Source organism: Sapajus apella, unplaced genomic scaffold (genome assembly GCF_009761245.1).
Source record: "Sapajus apella isolate SASKATOON/1434 unplaced genomic scaffold, GSC_monkey_1.0 scaffold92, whole genome shotgun sequence".
Classification (NCBI taxonomy): Eukaryota; Metazoa; Chordata; class Mammalia; order Primates; family Cebidae; genus Sapajus; species Sapajus apella.
Window position 1 is genome coordinate 7212108 of NW_022437032.1, and position 18127 is coordinate 7230234.

Consider the following 18127-nt stretch of genomic DNA (forward strand, 5'->3'; position numbering starts at 1 on the left):
CTTAGGTCACCGCAGTGTGCTCCAGGGGCCAGGTCTTAGGTCACTGCAGTGTGCTGGCCACACCCGCTGCCAGTGGTGGTGATCACTGCCCGTGCTGTGGCGCTGGGGGCTACACACACACCTTGTGTCTCACGAGTGGCACGTGATCCATTTCAGTCCCTTCACAGTGCCAGGCACTGTCCAGTCGCTTGCCCTCTGTGGACTCATTCATCCAAACAGCCGTCCTGTGAGCCAAGTCTGGCTGCCATCCCCACTTGGCAGGTGGGGATGCTGAGGCCCAGAGAGGTTAAGTATCTTGTCTAGCATCACACAGCTAGTAAATGGCAAAGCTGGGATTCTGAACCCAGGCATCAGACCACATGGGCTGCATTGCGGTCAGCCTGCCCCGGACACCACACGGCCTCGAGTCTAGTCCCCCTGCCTCTAAAACCATCTCTGCATATAGAGGGTCCCCAGGATAGATGAAGCACAACAGCGTAAGGGGTGAATGCCGCGGCCATCTGGCCTCCGCTAGTGTGGAATGCTCCCCCACCCCCACGCAGCTGAACGTGTAGACGTATCTTCATTTGTAAATGCCAGTCTGAGTGGGCAGACACTGCCTGTGGGGAGGGGCCTGGCAGCCAGCAGAAGGTGCGGGTGGCGTAGGTATTTTTCTCTGCATCTTTTATATACCTGCAAGTTTGGGTTTCTGGGCATGAATTACGTGTTCAAGTGGAAATGGAAATAATACAAATAGGTTCTGGCCCACCCCGGCCTCTCCTCATCCTCTGCCTCCATCCCCAGCCTCTACCGCCTCTGCCAGCCGCCGGTGGATGGGGACCTCTGAACGCCTGAATGCCCATGCTGGGCCACAGCCTCTGAAGCTGGGATTTGGGAGGACATAGTAGGGCAGCGCCGGCCTTCTCCAGAGATGGCCCAGGGCTTCCGTGCCCACCTGCTCCGGGACCTGCCCAGCATCCTCCACTGCCTCCTTCCAGGACGAGCCTGGCTACCTTCTCTGTGATGACAAGCTGGCTGGCTGGCCCTAGGCCAGCCCATTCTCCATGCGCCTGCCAGAAGCCAGAGGGGTGCTGGGGACCCACAGACCTGATGGGAGCAGCTGATACCTGGCCTGCTTCTGCTCCTGCGTCCCCAGAACCCAGGGGAACGTCATGGAGGCCACATGGGGCCACTCGGCTCCCTCCGGATGGCTCAGCCTGCACTTTTGAAACCCCTGGTTTCCTTCAAAGTCCACATTCCAGGTGACCACACGTGTCTCCTCATCCTCATCTGAGCTTCCAGGTTCACCCTAACCCCGTACTAACCTGCTTGGTGGACTTGGAAAAGACTCGGCTCTGTCAGGAAAGGAGAGATGGGGCCCCCATCACGCTTGTTCCTAGAGGGTGCCGAGAGCCACAGCGGCTCTGGACCTCACCGCCCCTGGAACTGGAGCCGCCAGCCTGGGGCACGAGATTTGCTCTGACCTTATTTATATGGCGTGAACTCTCTGATTTATTTTGGGATTTTTTTTTTTTGTTGGTGTTGTCAAGATTTGTTTTTTTCTAAAGTTGTGTGATAATAGACATTTTAAATTTCAAAGAAAGGTATATTGTCTAACAGGGGACCAACAAGAGGTAGTATTGACAGCTTTCCCACTTATACTAAAAAAAAAAGCAAAAAGGAAAAACTAAATTATTGAAACATTTAAAAATGTCAGCGTTTCCTGTGTGTTCCTATTAGGGTGTAAGGTGTCGTTTTCAGGTATGGACTCTGATTCCTTCCTCCATCTCAGTTCTCCAGCTGTTGCTCGGTGTTAGAACTCGCTCTTTGAGTGACTGACTACAGGGGCCTGGGAGGCGGCCGGCCAGGAATGGAGCCGGAGGTGACTGAGCCGTACCTGAGGCCCCATGTCACACAGGTAGAAAGGCCACTGGGAAATAGCAGCTGGTGGCTTCTGTAATTTACTTTCTTGATGTTAGCTTCTCAGAGCAGGGCAATTGGGACGACTCCATCTGCCAGAAAGCAGGGAGCCACTCTGCCCGCCTGGGAGGAGGGACCCACCTGGGGCCCTCTTGGCAGCTCTCCCCCCAGCTTCCGTATGCCTTCAGGGATAGGTCACAGGTGGGGAGGAAAGGAGGGGATGTCTGTCACCCTGGCAGGTGGTGAGATCAGGTGGGGGCTCCCTGCTGCCCCCAGGCCAGGAGCTTGAAGCTCTCCCCGCACCCCAGCACCCCGCCCTACAGGGCCCGCTTCCCTCTTGCCGAGGCACACATGATGGCAGGCAGTGGCCGTGTCAGAGAGAATGAGGACACGCTTTCACCCTGCTGCGGGAAACCAGGAGGGCCCAGGGCCAGCGCATTGTGCACTGGTTTACTTTAAAATGTACAGATTCTTCTCGTTAAATCCATGATAGATTTTTTATTATTATTAAAAGTCAGTTTATAATACAAAGAACAAGGCTGTGGTCTGCTTCATCTGCGTGGGTGGCATGGGGTGGGGCAGCCGGGCACCGGGGGTGGCATGGGGTGGAGCAGCCGGGCACCAGGGGTGGCATGGGGTGGGGTGGCATGGGGTGGAGCAGCCGGGCACCAGGGGTAGCATGGGGTGGGGTGGCATGGGGTGGAGCAGCTGGGCACCAGGGGTGGCATGGGGTGGAGCAGCCAGGCACCAGGGGTGGCATGGGGTGGGGGTGTCCAGGCACTGGGGTTGGTGTAGGGTGGGGTGGCCGGGCACTGGGGGATGGGCTCACGCTTTGAAAGGTGCACAGAGGACGGGGCTGATCTCTGTATTGGGGGCCTTCAACCAGCGACCCCTGTCAGTGATGTGTTCACTCTGTGCCTCAGTTTCCTCCTTGATAATGGGGTGATACAGATTCTCTTGTAGGGGTGACCAGTGAGGACTACTGAGATTGCCTGGATTGCCTGCCACCCAGGTATACTAAGAAAATAACAGGCTTTATCTGATATTTCAACTTTTTTTTTTCTGGATTCTGAGCTCCCATTTCACCGTGAAAGTAGGAAAAAGTGACTATTTTCCCAGGATTTCTGCACCCCCCCAGGGTGGCTTACTTGTGATGAGGGGACAGCTTGGGTCCAAGGGGTGCCATAGAATCCTCCTTGCTCCAACCTGCAAAGCCTGTCGGATCTGGGCAGGAGTGGAGTCAGAGCACCCACATGGTCGCGCCAGGCTCCCAGTCAGTCAGAACCTAACGCTGGCCGTGAACAGACCAATTGGACAGATGTGAAATGGACCAGTGAGAACAGAGTTTGTGTGCACACCTGGGGCTGTCGGCTGCATCCCAGGCTGCCGGCAGGTTCTCCACCTGTCTGGGCCCAGGTGATCCTTATGGGGCTGCCTGGGTTTGTTTGCCCAGCCAGAGAAATCTCATCCCCTGGGCTGCTGCCCTGTTCTACTGTGCCTGCCCTGTATCCCCTCCCTTCCTCTTCCCTTCCTCGTCCTGTTTTGTTTGTTTGAGACAAGGGCTTTATCACCTAGGCTAGAGTGCAGTGGCGTGTTCATGACTCACTGTGGCTTTGACCTGGGCTCAACTGATCCTCCCACCTCAGCATCCCAAGTAGTTGGGAGTACAGGCGCACACCACCATGCCTGGCTAATTTTTAAATTTTTTTATAGAGACAGAGTTTCAGTATGTTGCCTATCTCCTCTTTTTTATTCCATCTTTTCGTGATTTCCAACACTTTGGAAAATGCTGAAATTGACAGTTTCCTTTGGGTCATGGCCACCCTTGGGACTCCCCTGAACCGTGGTGCTGCACCAGCCCTGCCATCCACACCCAAGCCCCTTCTCTTTCAGTCTCTTTTCCTTCCAAATGAGCCTGTCCCAGATTCCATTCTCTGAAGGCCCAGATTGGATCCCTCCCAGAGAGATACCCTTGTGTCTCTTAACACTGCAACAGGCAAGAGGAAATCCTGCTAGGATTCCAGGCATAGCGATGGATTGGTTATTTAGAATTATCCCAGGCCAATGTTTGGATCTGGGGAAAATCACTCCAGGGGAAGACCTGTTACCTCAATCTCTATTTGAGGTCACCAGGGAGGAGTTGATGTCTTCCATCAGGCAGACACATTTCTAGGAAGCATCAATATCAGCCTCTCCTCCACCCTGGGGGCCAGCAGAGGGAACATCAATTCTGCAGCCGTAGGCAGGGGCAGCTTGGGTTGAGCGCCAGGTCTCTGTGGCCTGGAGCAAGTTGCATCAATTCTCAGGCTCAGAGCTGCCCCTGCAGAGTTGAGAGTGAGAGCTGGGCCCACTTCTCTCTCTAGGATGTGTTTCTCCAAGTATAAAACTAAGCACGAAGGGCCTCTCAGAGCAAGGGGACATTTTTACAGGAGACAAGAGATCTCAAACTGATGGCCCTTGGCTGAAACTTGGAACTAGATGTGAGTTTTTTTTCTTCCTTTCTGATATGGTGTTTTTAAAAATAATTTTGAATTATGTTTATGAACCAGCAAATTTCATCTCCGAATTCTAATTTTTGTTTTGTCTCGATCAGAAACTCTGAGCTGGTGTGCACCTGCAGTCCAAGCTACTTGGAGGCGGAGGCGGGAGGATCGCCTGAGGCCAGGGGTTCAAGGCTGTCGTGCGCTTTGATCATACCTGTGAATAGCCACTGCACTCTAGCCTGGGCAACGTAGTGTGGCCCTGCCTCTTAAAAAGAAGATTAAAGAGAATAGCAGAAGCTCTGGTCACACTGGTCCACATTCCCACCTGGTTACATGGCAGCTGGAGCTGAGGAGCAGCCGTCTTCTTGAGGAGGGCACCAGCTCTCCTGTTCCAGGAGCCCCAAGCACTTTTATCCGGCCTGCTTGCTCTGACCATCAGATCCTCAGCTCTGGAGCTTCCATGGTGATGTCACCTCAGGCAGGACCTGGTGATCTGGAGTCACTGTGCTGGCCAGTGGAGAATCAAGGGGCAGGTGCAGCCCTGCACGGAGTCCCTCGGAGGCTCTCCTCCGCTCCTCCAGGATGAGCATAGGGGCCTGGGTGCCTGAATCCCTCCGAGCCTCAGTTTCTTCATCTGTCAAACACGGCTGACCCAGAGACGGCCCCTTGGTGTAGATCGCATCAGAGACCACTCAGGAAGTGGAAGGTATGATGGGGTGTGCTGGCTGCTTTATGATTTTATCCAAATGTAACTGTTGCCATATTTCCCGTCCTTCCCAGACTGGGGAAGAGCAGAAACCACACCCCTCCCAATCCTGTGTCTCTCGTGCCCAGCCCGGGGCCAGGCAGTGGTGAATCAAGGCTAAATACTGATAGAAGAAAGCTGGGTCAGCACAGTGATCAGAGCGGGGGTGCAACCACACCCATCTGTGGCCAGGCCGGCCCCTCTAACCTCTGTGTCTGCCACCTGGGTTTGCTCTTGGAGGGCTGGAATAGGACCTCTGAAGTCAGACACCCTTGCCTGCTCCTGGATCTGTCAGCACCTGAAACTTGCTGAGTGGCCATATCTGAGCTTGTCTCCATCTTTCTGGGAGCCTCAGCTTCCTTCTTTGAGAAATGGAGACTTTCCACCCACCTGGCTGCCTTGCTGGGGTTACCAGGAGTCCCCTCCAGGGCTCCAAAGTGGACTTCCTGGGATAAGTGTAGTGCCTTGTTTGTCCAGCAGGTGGTGCTGGGGACCACTTAGTGTCCAGAGGCTGCGGTTCCCTGGGCGCCGGCACTCAGACCCAAGCCTGGCTCCCGGTGCCGGCATTAGGGACAGAGCCAGCCTGGAGGCGGGGTTGGAACCGTTCGGACGATGGGCACTGGCCCTATCCGTCTCCTGGACTGGGCTTGCGATGAATATTTTCTTTTTTTCCTCTCTCTTTAAAAAACTTTCTTTTCTGTCTCTCTCTTTCCTTCCTTCCTCTTTCCTCCCCCTTTCTTTCTCTTTCTTTCTTTCCTTTCCTTTCCTTTTCTTTCCTTTTTTTTCCTTTTTTCTTTTCTTTTCTTTTCTTTTCTTTTCTTTTCTTTTCTCTCTCTCTCTCTCTCTTTCTTCCCTCTCATTTTCATTCTCTCTATATTTAGCTTTTCTATATTTGTTCTATCTTTCAATTCTTTCCTTTTGGGGGGCTTTCCCTTCTCTCTTTTCTCTTTTTCCCATCCTCTCTTCTAATTGAGGCGAAGGCTGTGGCAGGCCCTTAGACGTTGTAAAGTGGAGTGCTTACGAACTTTGTGACCAGACCCATAGCCATTGGTAACGACCTCCTCCTGGCCCAGAAACCGCGACCCGCGTGGAAGCGGCGGCCACCAGGTGGCGCTGTGGGCCAGGCCGTCCCGACCCAGCCTGGAGGACCTCGTACCCAGAGCTCCGGGAGGCTCCCCCTGCAAGCCTGGAGCTTGGGGTTGGCAGGCAGGGGAGGCTGAAAGCCAGGCCTGAAGCTGCCTCCCTCCTGGCACTGGGAGCATCCCTGGAGGGTCGGAGGGGGCAGGGGTGGTCAGGAGAGGGATGCAGGGCCCGAGTTAGCATCTCCTGACTTGCTGTGTGACCTTGGGGAGGTTCCTTGCCCTCCCTGCACCTCACTTTCCCCATTTACGCTGAGGGCACGCAACGGAATTCCTCCAAAGGGGCTTCTCGCCCTCTGGCCAGTCTGGCCCTCTCCCTGATGTCCTGCAGGGACCAGCAGCAGTGTTCAGAGTCACATGCACTGGGCGCTCAGGGGCTCCCGGGCTCTTTGCTGGGTGTCTTGAAGGCATCACCTCATGCAATCCTCTCGCCAACCCCTCAGGGTAGGTTCTAAAGGCGCCTCCTTACAGAGGAGGGAATGGGCTCAGATAGTTGAAGTGACTTACCCGGGGTCATACAGCTGGCAGTTGAGCAGCTCAGAAATACCAGCCCCAGATGCAGTTCCAGGTCTGAGGTAGCCACGTGACACTTGGCAGGTGGGATACAGAGCAGCTCCAGGATCACGGGGACCCTCTGCCCTGAAGCCCCACCGGAGAATCTGGCTTTGGTCCCAGAACCTGGAAAAAATGGGAGCAGGAGAGGAGAGAGGTGGAGGAAGTCCAGAGAAAGCACCACAGGCTCCAGTGTGAAAACAGAAAGGTGCTTTTCTGCCTTCTTGCCACAGGGGCTGCCCCAGGACCTTTGTATGTGCTGTTCCCAGAACCCTCTTCCCCCAGACAGCTTCCTGCTTTGCTCCTCCATTTTACTTGGGTCTGCTCAGTGTCCCCACATCACCCATCTTTTCCTGTTACCCTCTCTCTCCCTTACTCTATTTTACTTTTCTTTAAACATTTTTAAATTAAAAAAAAAAAAAACAAAAAAAACCTTTTTCCTTTCCATAAGCTTCCAGGAATGATTTTCCTTTTCTTCATCGCATTTCCTGCCGCCCGGCAGGTGTCTCTCTGCCTCTTGCCCATGGTCTCTACCCCGTGCTGCCATGGGCTCCGCCAGGGCAGGGGTTTGTGTCCTTCTCGTTGACTAGTGACCACTCCCATTGTCAGAATACAGTGAGGAGGGCCCTCTCATGACAGGGCAGCCTCCTGGATCCCTGAGTCCCCAGTCTTCCCTGCAGACATGGAGACTACAGGCGCTGGAAGGGGACTGGTGACCTCAATGCTGAGAGCTGCCTGGTTCCAGGCTGCACTCACTGCGTGTCTGGAACAGCATGCCTGTTGCCAAGGGGTGGGAGAGGCAAACCCCTGAGGCCTGATGGCACCAGATGTGTAGGAAAGAAGGTGCCCGCTGCGCAGGGAAAGCAACCACAGCAACAGCTGTGCTGGGAGCACCTGCCGTGTGCCAAGGGCGCCTGCCATGTGCTGGGAGCACCTGATGTGTACCCTGAACACCTGCTTGTGCGGTGAGCACCTGCTGTGTACGGGAGCACCCACTGTGTGCCCTGAGCACCTGCTGTGTACAGTGAGCACCTGCTGTATGCCCTGAACACCTACTGTGTATGGGAGAACCTGCTTTGTGTAGGGACACCTGCTGTGTACAATGAGCATCTGCTGTGTGCCCTGAGCACCTGCTGTATACAGTGAGCACCTGCTGTGTATGGGCACACTGCTATGTGTGGTGACACCTGCTGTGTGCCATAAGCACCTGCTGTCTGCCTGGCGCCACACTGGGTGTGTTAGTGTGTTGCTTAATCAGCATTTGTTGAGGATTTCACTCTTTGTAGAATTTAGTGATCAGAACCTCATCACGTCTTGAAATTCCTGATATTGGTGTAGGTGATCCATCAATACCTGTTGCCTTCAGTGGGAAGAATCAATGAACAAGTGAGTGGCCGTGGCAGGCAGGATGGCTCAGCCCCACTGGAGAGGATTCCAGCGATTCGTCTTTACCCATCACCATGGCAATGTCGAGAGAAAGACACAGCTGTTTGTGCCATTTTACAGATGAGGAAACAGAGGCTGAGTTAAGTGACTGATAGGGTTTTGCTGTGTCCCTGCCCAAAAGGGAGACCAGGTGGAGGTAATGGAATCACGGGGGCGGTTCCCCCATGCTGTTCTCGTGATAGTGAGGGAGTTCTCACGAGATCTGACGGTTTTGTAAGCGTTGGGTAGTTTCTCCTGCGTTCATTCTCTTTCCTGTCGCCCTGTGAAGAAGGCACCTTGCTTCCCCTTCGCTTTCTGCCATGATTGTAAGTTTCCTGAGGCCTCCCCAGCCATGCAGAACTGTGAGTCAACTAAACTTCTTTCCTTCATACATTTTTCGTAGACGACCCAGTGTTGGGCGGTTGTTTATAGTGGTGTGAAAATGCAGGAACACAGTGACTTGCTTGAAACCATGGAGCCTTGGGGCTGGTAGCCTTGAGGTTTGAACCCAGCGCATCTGACTGCAGCGCCTCAGTCGTCTGAACGCCACCATGGCCTGCTGGGTGAGCCTTGGGTGCTGAGCGGACAGCCACGTGGAGGTTCTGGCCTTTCAATCCTCCCCTACACCTGCCTCCTTCCCCGGCTGCCTGCCAGCCTCCAGGGCCGCTGTTCTGCCCCTCCACTCTCTAGGCTTGTGCCTTGCTCCTGTCTCAGGATTTCTGCACTGGCACCTGCCATTTCCTTCACCTGGAACCCTCTTCCTGCCTGGCTCCTTCCTGTCATTTCGTTCAGGTCGTGGTTGGAACTCTGCCTCCTCCTGATAGGGTGAAAATGGCGTCGCTGTTGACTCGCTAACACAGAGTGCTCTTTCCTTCGCCGTGGTGCAGATCCCAGTCTGTATTTGGTTTACTTTTGTTTGTTAACTCAGGTGGGGCTGCTTTACTCCAGTCAGGATGCAGGTTTCATGAGGGCAAGGGCTGGGCCTGCCTGTTCACAGCTGTGTCCCCAAATCCCAAATCCTAGCACAGCAGCTGAAACACAGGAGGTGCTCAGTCAATCCTCGCTGACTTTAGCAAACGGAATCAGCAAATGCCGGGCTGAGGCAGGAGAATCCTGACCGCGAAGCAGCTCGGCCAGTGTGAGGTGTTCACGTTGATGGACTCTTCAGGTGCTGGAAGGCCCGAAATCCTGTCTCTCTGCTTTCCCTGGGTGGCACAGACCTGGCCCTGACCCAGCCCCTCTGGAAGCCTTTCTGCTCTATTTGTTTCTATCACTGGTGACCAGAAGCTGAGCTGCCACCTTCCTTGGGGCCTCAGACTCCTTACAGGAAGTCAGGGTGGAGCTGAATTGTTCCTGAGAGAATGTTCTTCCATCGGGCTGGGTCTGAGTCACTGGAGGCTGGGTCTGACCGGGAAGGAGGGTGCAGCCACTGGGGGCTGAGGACACCCACCCTGTCCAGAACATGTCCCCACCCAGTATCCTGCCAGCAAGAGGTTTGCAGAAACCCAAACTCAATTCTAGGTCAGCAGGCCATGTGGGTCCACTGGCAGCACTTAACACATATTTATGGAGGGCCTACTATGTGCCAGGTCCTGTTCTAGGTGCAGAGTCACATGTCGGAAGTCCTTGTGGAGCTTTAGATCTGCTGGAAGGAGGCAGGCAAGGAAGCCAGTAAACATATGGGTGAGTAATATGTCAGATGGTGTCAGGGCCAACCAGGAAAATCCACAGGTGAGAGGACGGAACAGGTGTAAGAGCTATTTTAATCAATGGTCACAGACGGCCTTTCTGAGACAGACCCTTGACTGGACCTAAGGAGGAGAGGTCCATGGAGCTGCCTGGTTCCAGGTAGAAGGCACGGCAGGTGCAAAGACCTCAGGGTGGGATCTTGCCTGGTGGGCTGGTGGAGGAGTGAGGGGGGCAGGGATATTGGAGGGGCAAATCACTTCCCCTTCTCCTTGGCCTCAGTGCTCCTGTCTGTACATGGGGATCATAATCCACACCTCACGGGGAGTGAGGGAGTTTCCAATGATAAGACGGTTAGTCTGGCGCTTTGTAAATTTCAAAGGTTTTGCTTATCAAGTAGAAAGGATTATGGTAATGAGCAAAAAACGGCTCTACCCGTCACAGGTGGGATGCTTTTGTCTTCAAGCAGCAGAGGATTCCACAATAAGTATCCTATTGTCCTACATCTTAGGACGGTATCTTATGTCTCCATGAGTCAAGAAATCCAGTGGAATTCCAGGTACTTCTGGTTTGGCTGGTGCAGAGAAGGACCCAGATTCTTTGAAACTTCCCGCTGTGCTCTCCACGTGACTTGACCCTCAGGCTTGCACTCCTAAGCTCTAGGATTGCTCCACAGCTCCAGGTGTCCCGCCCTCATGTAAGGGGTGAAAGCCAAAGAAAGAACGTGTCTCCTCCTGCTGCTGCTTTATGAGAGCCTGAAACCCTTTCCCAGAAGCCCCCAGCAGATTTGATCGCCTGTTACTTTGACCAAAATTGCATCCCAAGTGCATTGGTAGGCCTGGTGCTGGCAGAGGAAGTGGAATTATTATGGCTTGGCCAATGGGTTTTCGCCAGAGAGGCACAAGCCCTGGGGATGTTTGGAAATGGGTGGTGGTGGTGGGGGGGTGGCTTGGCTCAATGACTGGTGACATTGCTGGCATTCAGCTGGGTGGGGCTGGGAATGCTGGATGCTTCCAAGGTGCTGGACAGTCCACATAAGACAGACTGTCCTGTTTCCCACACAAATTTCAGTCCCCTCTGGCCGCTCTTGTGTGAAGCTATTTAATCATCTTAGCCTAGAGCCTACATCAACTTAATATCAAAACAAGATATGTTTGTAAGATTTTAGTGTACACTGAATATAATATTTATATTCAAGTGTCTTCTTTATTTTTCTGCCCTTCTGTTGTAGCGTGACTCCTGATCTTCTATCCAAACTTCTTCTGCAGATGCTGGCTAGGATCTAAGTGTTTGTTATGTCTCTGTGTGTGCCTGTGTCTGTGTCTGTTCATTTGCATATTGAAATATGATTTAATTTATTACAAATTATTTTATTAAAAATTATTGTCCTTTTATTTCTTTTTATTGTCCTCTTAGGGCATTGTAATGAGTTTTTAAGTAGGTGTATGATGTTATAGGTTAATTATTTATGACTTTCATTTCAGGGCAGTAAAGAGATCATTAAGCACAGTTCTTCTTTGGAAGAGGTCATGAGTCTGACAAAGTTGAGAATTCCTGGCTTGGATCCATCAAGAGTCATGTCCGGGGGCTCGGGGAGAGCCTGTGTCCTGAAACTCATGGCTCCCAGGCGACTGGACCACATGGAGGTTGAGTCAGGATGGAAGGTGAGGAGCGACTGCCAGGTTGGCACAAATTATGTTGACCGTCTTACTCATGCTCAGCCCTCAACCCGTCATCTATGCTGCCACCGAGTCACAGAGGATGCCTGGGAAGGAGCTGCCTCCATGGAGAGGATGAGGGCACCAAGAGGGTCACTGAGGCAAGGCTGGGTTTTCATTCAGCCCTGAGATCTGACAGCGGTAACTCACCTCACTCATGGCAGGCTATCTGTTGGTCGCTAGAATGGCATCAGTTTATGAGTGAGAGAGGAATTGCTGGTCAGAAAGTAAGTAGGATCAGTTTATCTCTTTGAGTGCAACCCAAAGAAGGAAGGTGAGGTGTGACCGGTGCCCAGGTGAAATGGGTAGTTCTGGAAAGGCCCTCTGGAGGCAATCCTCACACTCATTCATTCAGCCAACATTTACGGAGCACTTGTTAGGTACAAGGGATCATATTGCCAGACGTGGAGACTTGGGGGCATCAGACCCAGCCTGGCCTGTAGGGGCTTCCCACTGAGCCCGAGAAGGAGCTCCTTGGGAGATAGACAGGAGTTCCGTTTAAATGAGGTTTAATTGGGGGTAAAGACTGAATTTTGGAAGTTATCTTGTTATAAATTAAAAAATAGAATTTCAGATGCTTGGTCCATATCCTTAAAATGTTGTTTATTCATTCATCCAAAAAGTATCTATTATAAACCTACTAAGTACCTGCCCTGATAGCGGGCATTGAAAACTACATTTTTTTTTTTTAAAGGAAAAGGAACCAATTAGAAGCAGCCTCTCTCTCATGTCTCCTTACAAGGTCATTAGAAGTCTTCCTTGAAAGGAGCTACCTAGACTCCATTTTTGCTGCTACTAATCTAGGGCCAGATGTCAGCCTATTCCAGGAGGACGAGCACAAAGTCCCCCGAGAGGAAATTGCATATACACCAAAACATTGGAAAGATTTTGCCAATTTACATTGGCAGAAGCATGCAGAATATGTGTATGAATAGACGATAAGAGTGTTAGACTAAAGAGGTCAGCATGTAACACTGCGTCATGGTAAAGGTATTGATATGGGTGCCCTTACTAGGAATTCTGAATTTCACGGTAAGTTCGTGAGGCCGGAAGTGGCTCTGTTTACTTGGTGGGAAACTACACTTGGTCTCAGTGGCGGCCCTCATTGAATAAGAGTAGGATAAGAGAATGTTCATTGCACAGTGTAAGGGAAAATATCCAAAGGCTTAGGGAGCTGGGGATGTTGGAGTGGCTTTACCATGAATGACACGCGCCATCCCTCCTCCAGCCCATTACATGCCCTCAAAGGGGCGGACAGACACTCTGGTCACTTAGGCATTGAGAAATATGCTAAGGAGGGACCACCTGCCTCCTTACAAATCTCCATGGTGGCTGCTCTGAATGGGCCAGGCAGGGTGGTGGGGATGCCGGGGGAGACGCCAGATGGAAGATCTCAGTGAGGACGAGGACATGTGACAGCATTTATCCCCTAAAGACAAGATGGGCATATTTACCATGTTTTTCAGAAGAAAAGAAGTGGTAATTAGAATGTTTTGACTCTCAGGGAATCTTTAGCAATGGCTTATTCATTATGATGTCCTTAGACATGAAATAGATGGGCAATGTATCAAAACATTATTTGATCTACCTAAGTAATAGCAAAACTCCAGATCTGACGGCCATGCACTATCACTATGGAGTCATAGCCTCTTGCCTGATTTCTTTACAGAAGTCAAGTAACAAGTGGATTTTTGACCTAACTTCAAATCACAGTGCACCCCATAGGCCTGCAGATATACTCTATAGCTGTTTTCCAAGTTTCATGGCAACGGAAGAGAGTCACAGAGTAATATCTATTATAGTAGTAAGACCCAAGTGGAATCCTCAGATAATTTCCCTCCTAGCCAGGATGGCATTTTAAGGTGCACTGCAGATGAGTGCCATCCTCAAAGACCTGAAAGATGCAGAGGTGGGAAATACAGTGATCTCCAGTTTAATTTTCTTGTTTGGCTGTGTAGAGGCAGATGGTTCTTGGAGAATGGCTGTGGGTACTGTAAGTCTACAGCCACCTACAGGCGGTGAAGTGAGTTGCAGCCCCTATTCTAGACATGCTATCTTTGCTTAAGCAAATCAGCAACCCCCCGACACCTCAAATGCAGCTATTGACCTGGCAGATACTTTATTTTTTCTAGATCACTTTGTAAGGACTGTAAGAAGCAGTTTGCTTTTACCTGTCGGAGCCAGCAGCACACATTCACAGCCTTGCCTCAAGACTATACTAACTCTTCAGCTTTTGGCCACAGTGTAGTCTTCGGAGATTCTTGAAGATCTTTTCATTGTATAAAACAGCGCACTGGTCCACTACATTAATGATATTTTGCTCTTTGGACCTGATGAACAAAAAGTAGCAAGTACATTAAATGATTTATTCAGTAAGACAGATAGGAACCATAGTTGTGATTCTGATTTCTGAGTAAGGGTCCAGGCAGGGGGCTTTTGTTGTTAAAATAGCTAGTATGGTTTCAGAAACCATTACACCATTAAATGCACACAGAATGTAACCATACTAATTATTTTAACAACAAAAATGTGTGTGTGTGTGTGTGTGTGTGTACATTAGGTATGGAAGAATTAAAATGCAAACAGAACACTAAGGCAGGGGTGGGCTGTGTGTGTAAATAAAGTTTTATTGGAACACAGCCATGCCCATTTGTCTATATATTGTTTATGACTACAAGAGCAGAGGTGCCTAGTTGCAACAGAGATCATATGGCTTATAAGACCCAAATATTTACTATGTGGCCCTTTCAAAAAAAGGCCAACCCTTGCACTAAGGTATCCCAGAGGTACCAACTGGGACTTTGCAGCATGAAACGATGGTGCTGAAAATTATCTAGCACTGTCTGAGTCACGATGCTGGCGTACTGACAGGGAAATAAAAAACGAGAAGCAGCAGCAAAATCAGAACAGAAAGTATACACAAAATAGCAAGTCCAGCCTCTCTCTCCTTCCTCCAGCCTCTAGGTCTTCCTCTAGTGCCTCCATTGGCAAAGCCCAATAGGAAGTCACTAGCAAAACCAACATGTGATTTGCAGGGTTGGTTGCTGCCCCAATATCACCAAGTGGCTGGGAGGAGGGTGAGGTTTTGGCTGAAGGACAGTAGAGAACTCAGCAAGACGTTCCTTGCCTACTCACCTTTAGGCAAAGGAGTTTAGAGAGGGAAGACAGGGTATATATCAAAGAGGAGTGTCTTGCTGATTACTGATTCCTTGGTAGGACTGAGTTGCTGCATCTATAACACGGTAATGTAAAGAATAATAGTGATGGCAGTAATAAAACATCTTTTGATGAATGCATTTATTTGGCTGCATTCAGTCCTGATCCTCAACATCAGAACCCAGCATGCCCATGGCTGGTGGCTGCTGGTTATGAAATTGGCATGGATTTATAGCTCTAACTGGCTGCACCAATCTTGTTTATGGCTCTTACGGGCCCCACCAACCTGGGTCGGTATATGAGAGGGGTGTGTCCATCCACAGTCATTGTCACGGTGTTGAGTCTGTGTTATCTGGTTAATGTTACCATCCCCTCCCCAGTCACTGTCACAAGCCTTGTGATAGTCTGAGCCTACCCAGTCAACAGCCTTCTTCCTTGGCCTGTTCTCTCTGGGCACCCTGAGGTCAAGGCCCTGCCTATCATGGCCTCCACTATTTACCCATAGACAAGACCAGGGCCTGGCAGACATTGTAGCTGCCTAACAAAGATCCATCCAGGACTGCATTTAACCCTCAACCTTCTGGTTTGGTGACAGGTGAGGAAACTAAAGCCCAGAAGGGATGAGCCACCTGCCCACCAAGTGTCACAAAGCAATGAAGGTGCATAGCCAGGCTTCCAGGCTAGCTCTCTCTTGCTCTGTTCTTGCTACCGTCCTGAGCATCCCACCTTCCCACATTGCCGCCTTGCCTTCCAGGGGTCTTTTTTTAGGCCAATTGACCCTCAGATCAGGGTGGGCAGCACCAGCCCCACAGACAGCCTGAGAGTTTGCCCGAGACACAAATCCACTCCTCTTCATTTTGTGGACTGCACGCAGGATATCAATCTGGCAACGTGTGTGATCGGCAGCCTTATATATTTTGTTTCCTAAGAGGCAAATTTATGGGATGTCCATGCTTGAGAGGGGGGATGGATCACTATTTCCCAATAGTTTATAGTATCAAAGCTCCTTTATTTTCCCTGAATAAACCTAATTTATACTGACTGCCACATCCAATAGTGCATTTCCTGGCACTGGGAGGCTGGGAATCACACAGTGCTTTAGGAAACTTGGGGAGATTAAGGTTTTGCCTAATGCAAGTCAGGAGGAGACCATGTTTGCTCTGCCTTGCTGTGAATGCAATTAGAACAATGAACACCAGGAGAAATTCATTTGCCTGGGACAGAGAAAGGTCAGGTGGGCATGTAAGAGAGCACAATTATTAGCAACATAGGAGCCCAGGACATGATTAGCAAAGCACCCGGTGACTGATTTGCAGCTTTGAAGCATTTAAGGATGCATAAAACATCGAATTACTTTTCAAAGTCCTGTTGTCAAATGGCGTAAGATCGAAGCGTCTGGGAGGGAACAAAAGTCAAGACTGTACCTGTGATATCCCTGCTCTGGGCCCTGGGTTTCGAATCCGTTATGCTTCCTGGAATTTGCTCCCATCAACTTTCCGACTTTCTGAATCCCATTTTCCCCACTCAAGTCCCCTCTTCTGGGAAGCCCTCTCTGTTTACCCCAGTCACATTCTGCTGAGAAAACAGAGGATAAGCAAATAATCAAATATGGTAATTTCAGAGCAGGATCAGGAGGCATGAGAGAGAGACGTGGAGGAGAAGGCGTCTGGGAAACCCAGTCACCACTGGGCTCCAGGCCCACAACGCAGGAAGAGGTCTCAAGTACCTCTCGTCTTCCCCCAATCCCATGTTGCAGATGAGAAAACAGAGGTTAGGGGCAGGGATCCTGGTTTCTGCTTTTTGGCCCTTCCCTATTGATTCTGTAAATTTAGGGCAGTAGATTTAACTCTTTTTTTTATGAGGCCAGCACGAGGCTCTGGGGAGGTTCTGAGACAGGAAGCATCCCACGGCGTCTCCTACCAGCAGGGCTGTGGCAGACCCTGGGGCTGTGCTGCTGCATGGCAAGGAGCTGCTGGATTCTTTGAGTGGAGACTTCCCAGCTTGCAAGGGAATTCCTCAACCCGACCCCCGAATGCCATCACTCTGGGGGTAAATGGCTTGAGGGCTCTCTGGGGCCATGAGGCCAGGCCTCCTCTCCTGGCCCAAACAGGCTGGTGGGGGTGCAAAAGGCTGTGGTGCCTGCTCTGGAGTCAGCCAGGTTTAGGGGCCAGGGCAGTGGGCAGAGGGCTAGGCTGCAGAGGTTGTGTCTGGGCTCTGCAACCCTGGCCCTGAGCTCAGGCCCAGAGGAGGCTCCGCGCAGCTGGTCTCTCTGCTGCGGGGGCCTCCTGGGCTCCTGCTCCCACCCTTGCTGCCTGGGTTCCACCCTCTGCACAGCCTTAGGGATCTCTGTGGGAAGCAGATGTGATCGTGTCCCTCCTGCTCAGAACCTCCCACCACACTCAGAGAGCCCAGGCATGAGCTGGCCCCAGCAACCGTGTTCTCTAAGCCAGGCCGTGCCAGGCACTCCCAGCAAAGTCTGCATTAGTCCTCCAGCAGCATTTGTATGCTTTTTCTTTGGAGACAGAGTCTTGCCCTGTCGCCCAGGCTGGAGTTCAGTGGTGCAATCTTGGCTCACTGCAGCCTGCGCCTCCCCAGTTCAAACAATTTTCCTGCCTCAGCCTCCTGAGTAGCTGGGATTGCAGGTGCCCACCACAACGCCCAGCTAATTTTTGTATTTTTAGTAGAGATGACGTTTTGCCATGTTGGCCAAACAGCCAGGCTGGTCTCAAACTCCTGGCCTCAAGTGATCTGCCTGCTTTGGCCTCCCAAAGTGCTGGGATCTCAGGCGTGAGCCCCCACGCCTGGCCCTCCAACAACCTTTGAACGGGTTGTTATCCCCTCCTTTCTGAGGGGGGAGACCCTGTCAGTGTTTGCTGAATGAATGAAGGAATAAATGAAGCAGCAGTTGGGTGAAAAGCTACTCCACTTCTGTTCCCAGAACCCCTGGGCCTTGTGAAGTGCAGAGGACAGGGTAGGGAAGCTCAGTGGCAGCTGCTCCCTTTCGGGGCTGTTTCGGTTTGGTCCTAGAGGCAAGGGTCTGCTCTGCTCCTCACCACGGGGATCTGGGTATCACTTTAAAATAAAGGGGCTGCTTGTGCTCACCAGGCTGTGGCACATTCTGCCGGCTGGGCTGGCTGTTCCCATCCTGTGGTTGCAGAGTGCTGGGGGAGGGGAACTAACAGGTGCAATTTCTGTGCAGAGGATGGACTGGGCTCCAGGGACAGAGGCTGCAGGACTGCCAGGCGCCATCAGAGGCCATTTGTCCAGCAGCTGCTCCAGCCACCTGGTGTGGATGTGGCCTCGTGTCCACACTGCCCAGTGCCC

At 51.6% G+C, this 18127-nt stretch overlaps 1 protein-coding gene and 1 long non-coding RNA gene across 4 annotated transcripts in view; both read left to right on the plus strand.

Annotated features, from left to right (window-relative positions):
* PREX1 (phosphatidylinositol-3,4,5-trisphosphate dependent Rac exchange factor 1) overlaps positions 1-2430 on the plus strand; it is a 204789-nt gene extending 202359 nt beyond the window's left edge. For 2 of the 3 annotated variants that reach the window (XM_032256050.1, XM_032256052.1), the window contains one exon: positions 1275-2430. In XM_032256050.1, the coding sequence (XP_032111941.1) occupies positions 1275-1545 (271 nt within the window). In that variant the 3' untranslated portion in view covers positions 1546-2430. Of the gene's footprint in view, positions 1-783 lie in introns of all 3 variants that reach the window. The other variant, XM_032256051.1, reaches the window with a different exon arrangement.
* A 3547-nt stretch (positions 2431-5977) lies between these two features.
* On the plus strand, positions 5978-13169 carry LOC116535212. The gene is made up of 2 exons (XR_004262091.1): positions 5978-6834; positions 6886-13169. It is a non-coding gene; the product is annotated as an uncharacterized LOC116535212 (long non-coding RNA).
* The last annotated feature ends 4958 nt before the right edge of the window (positions 13170-18127 follow it).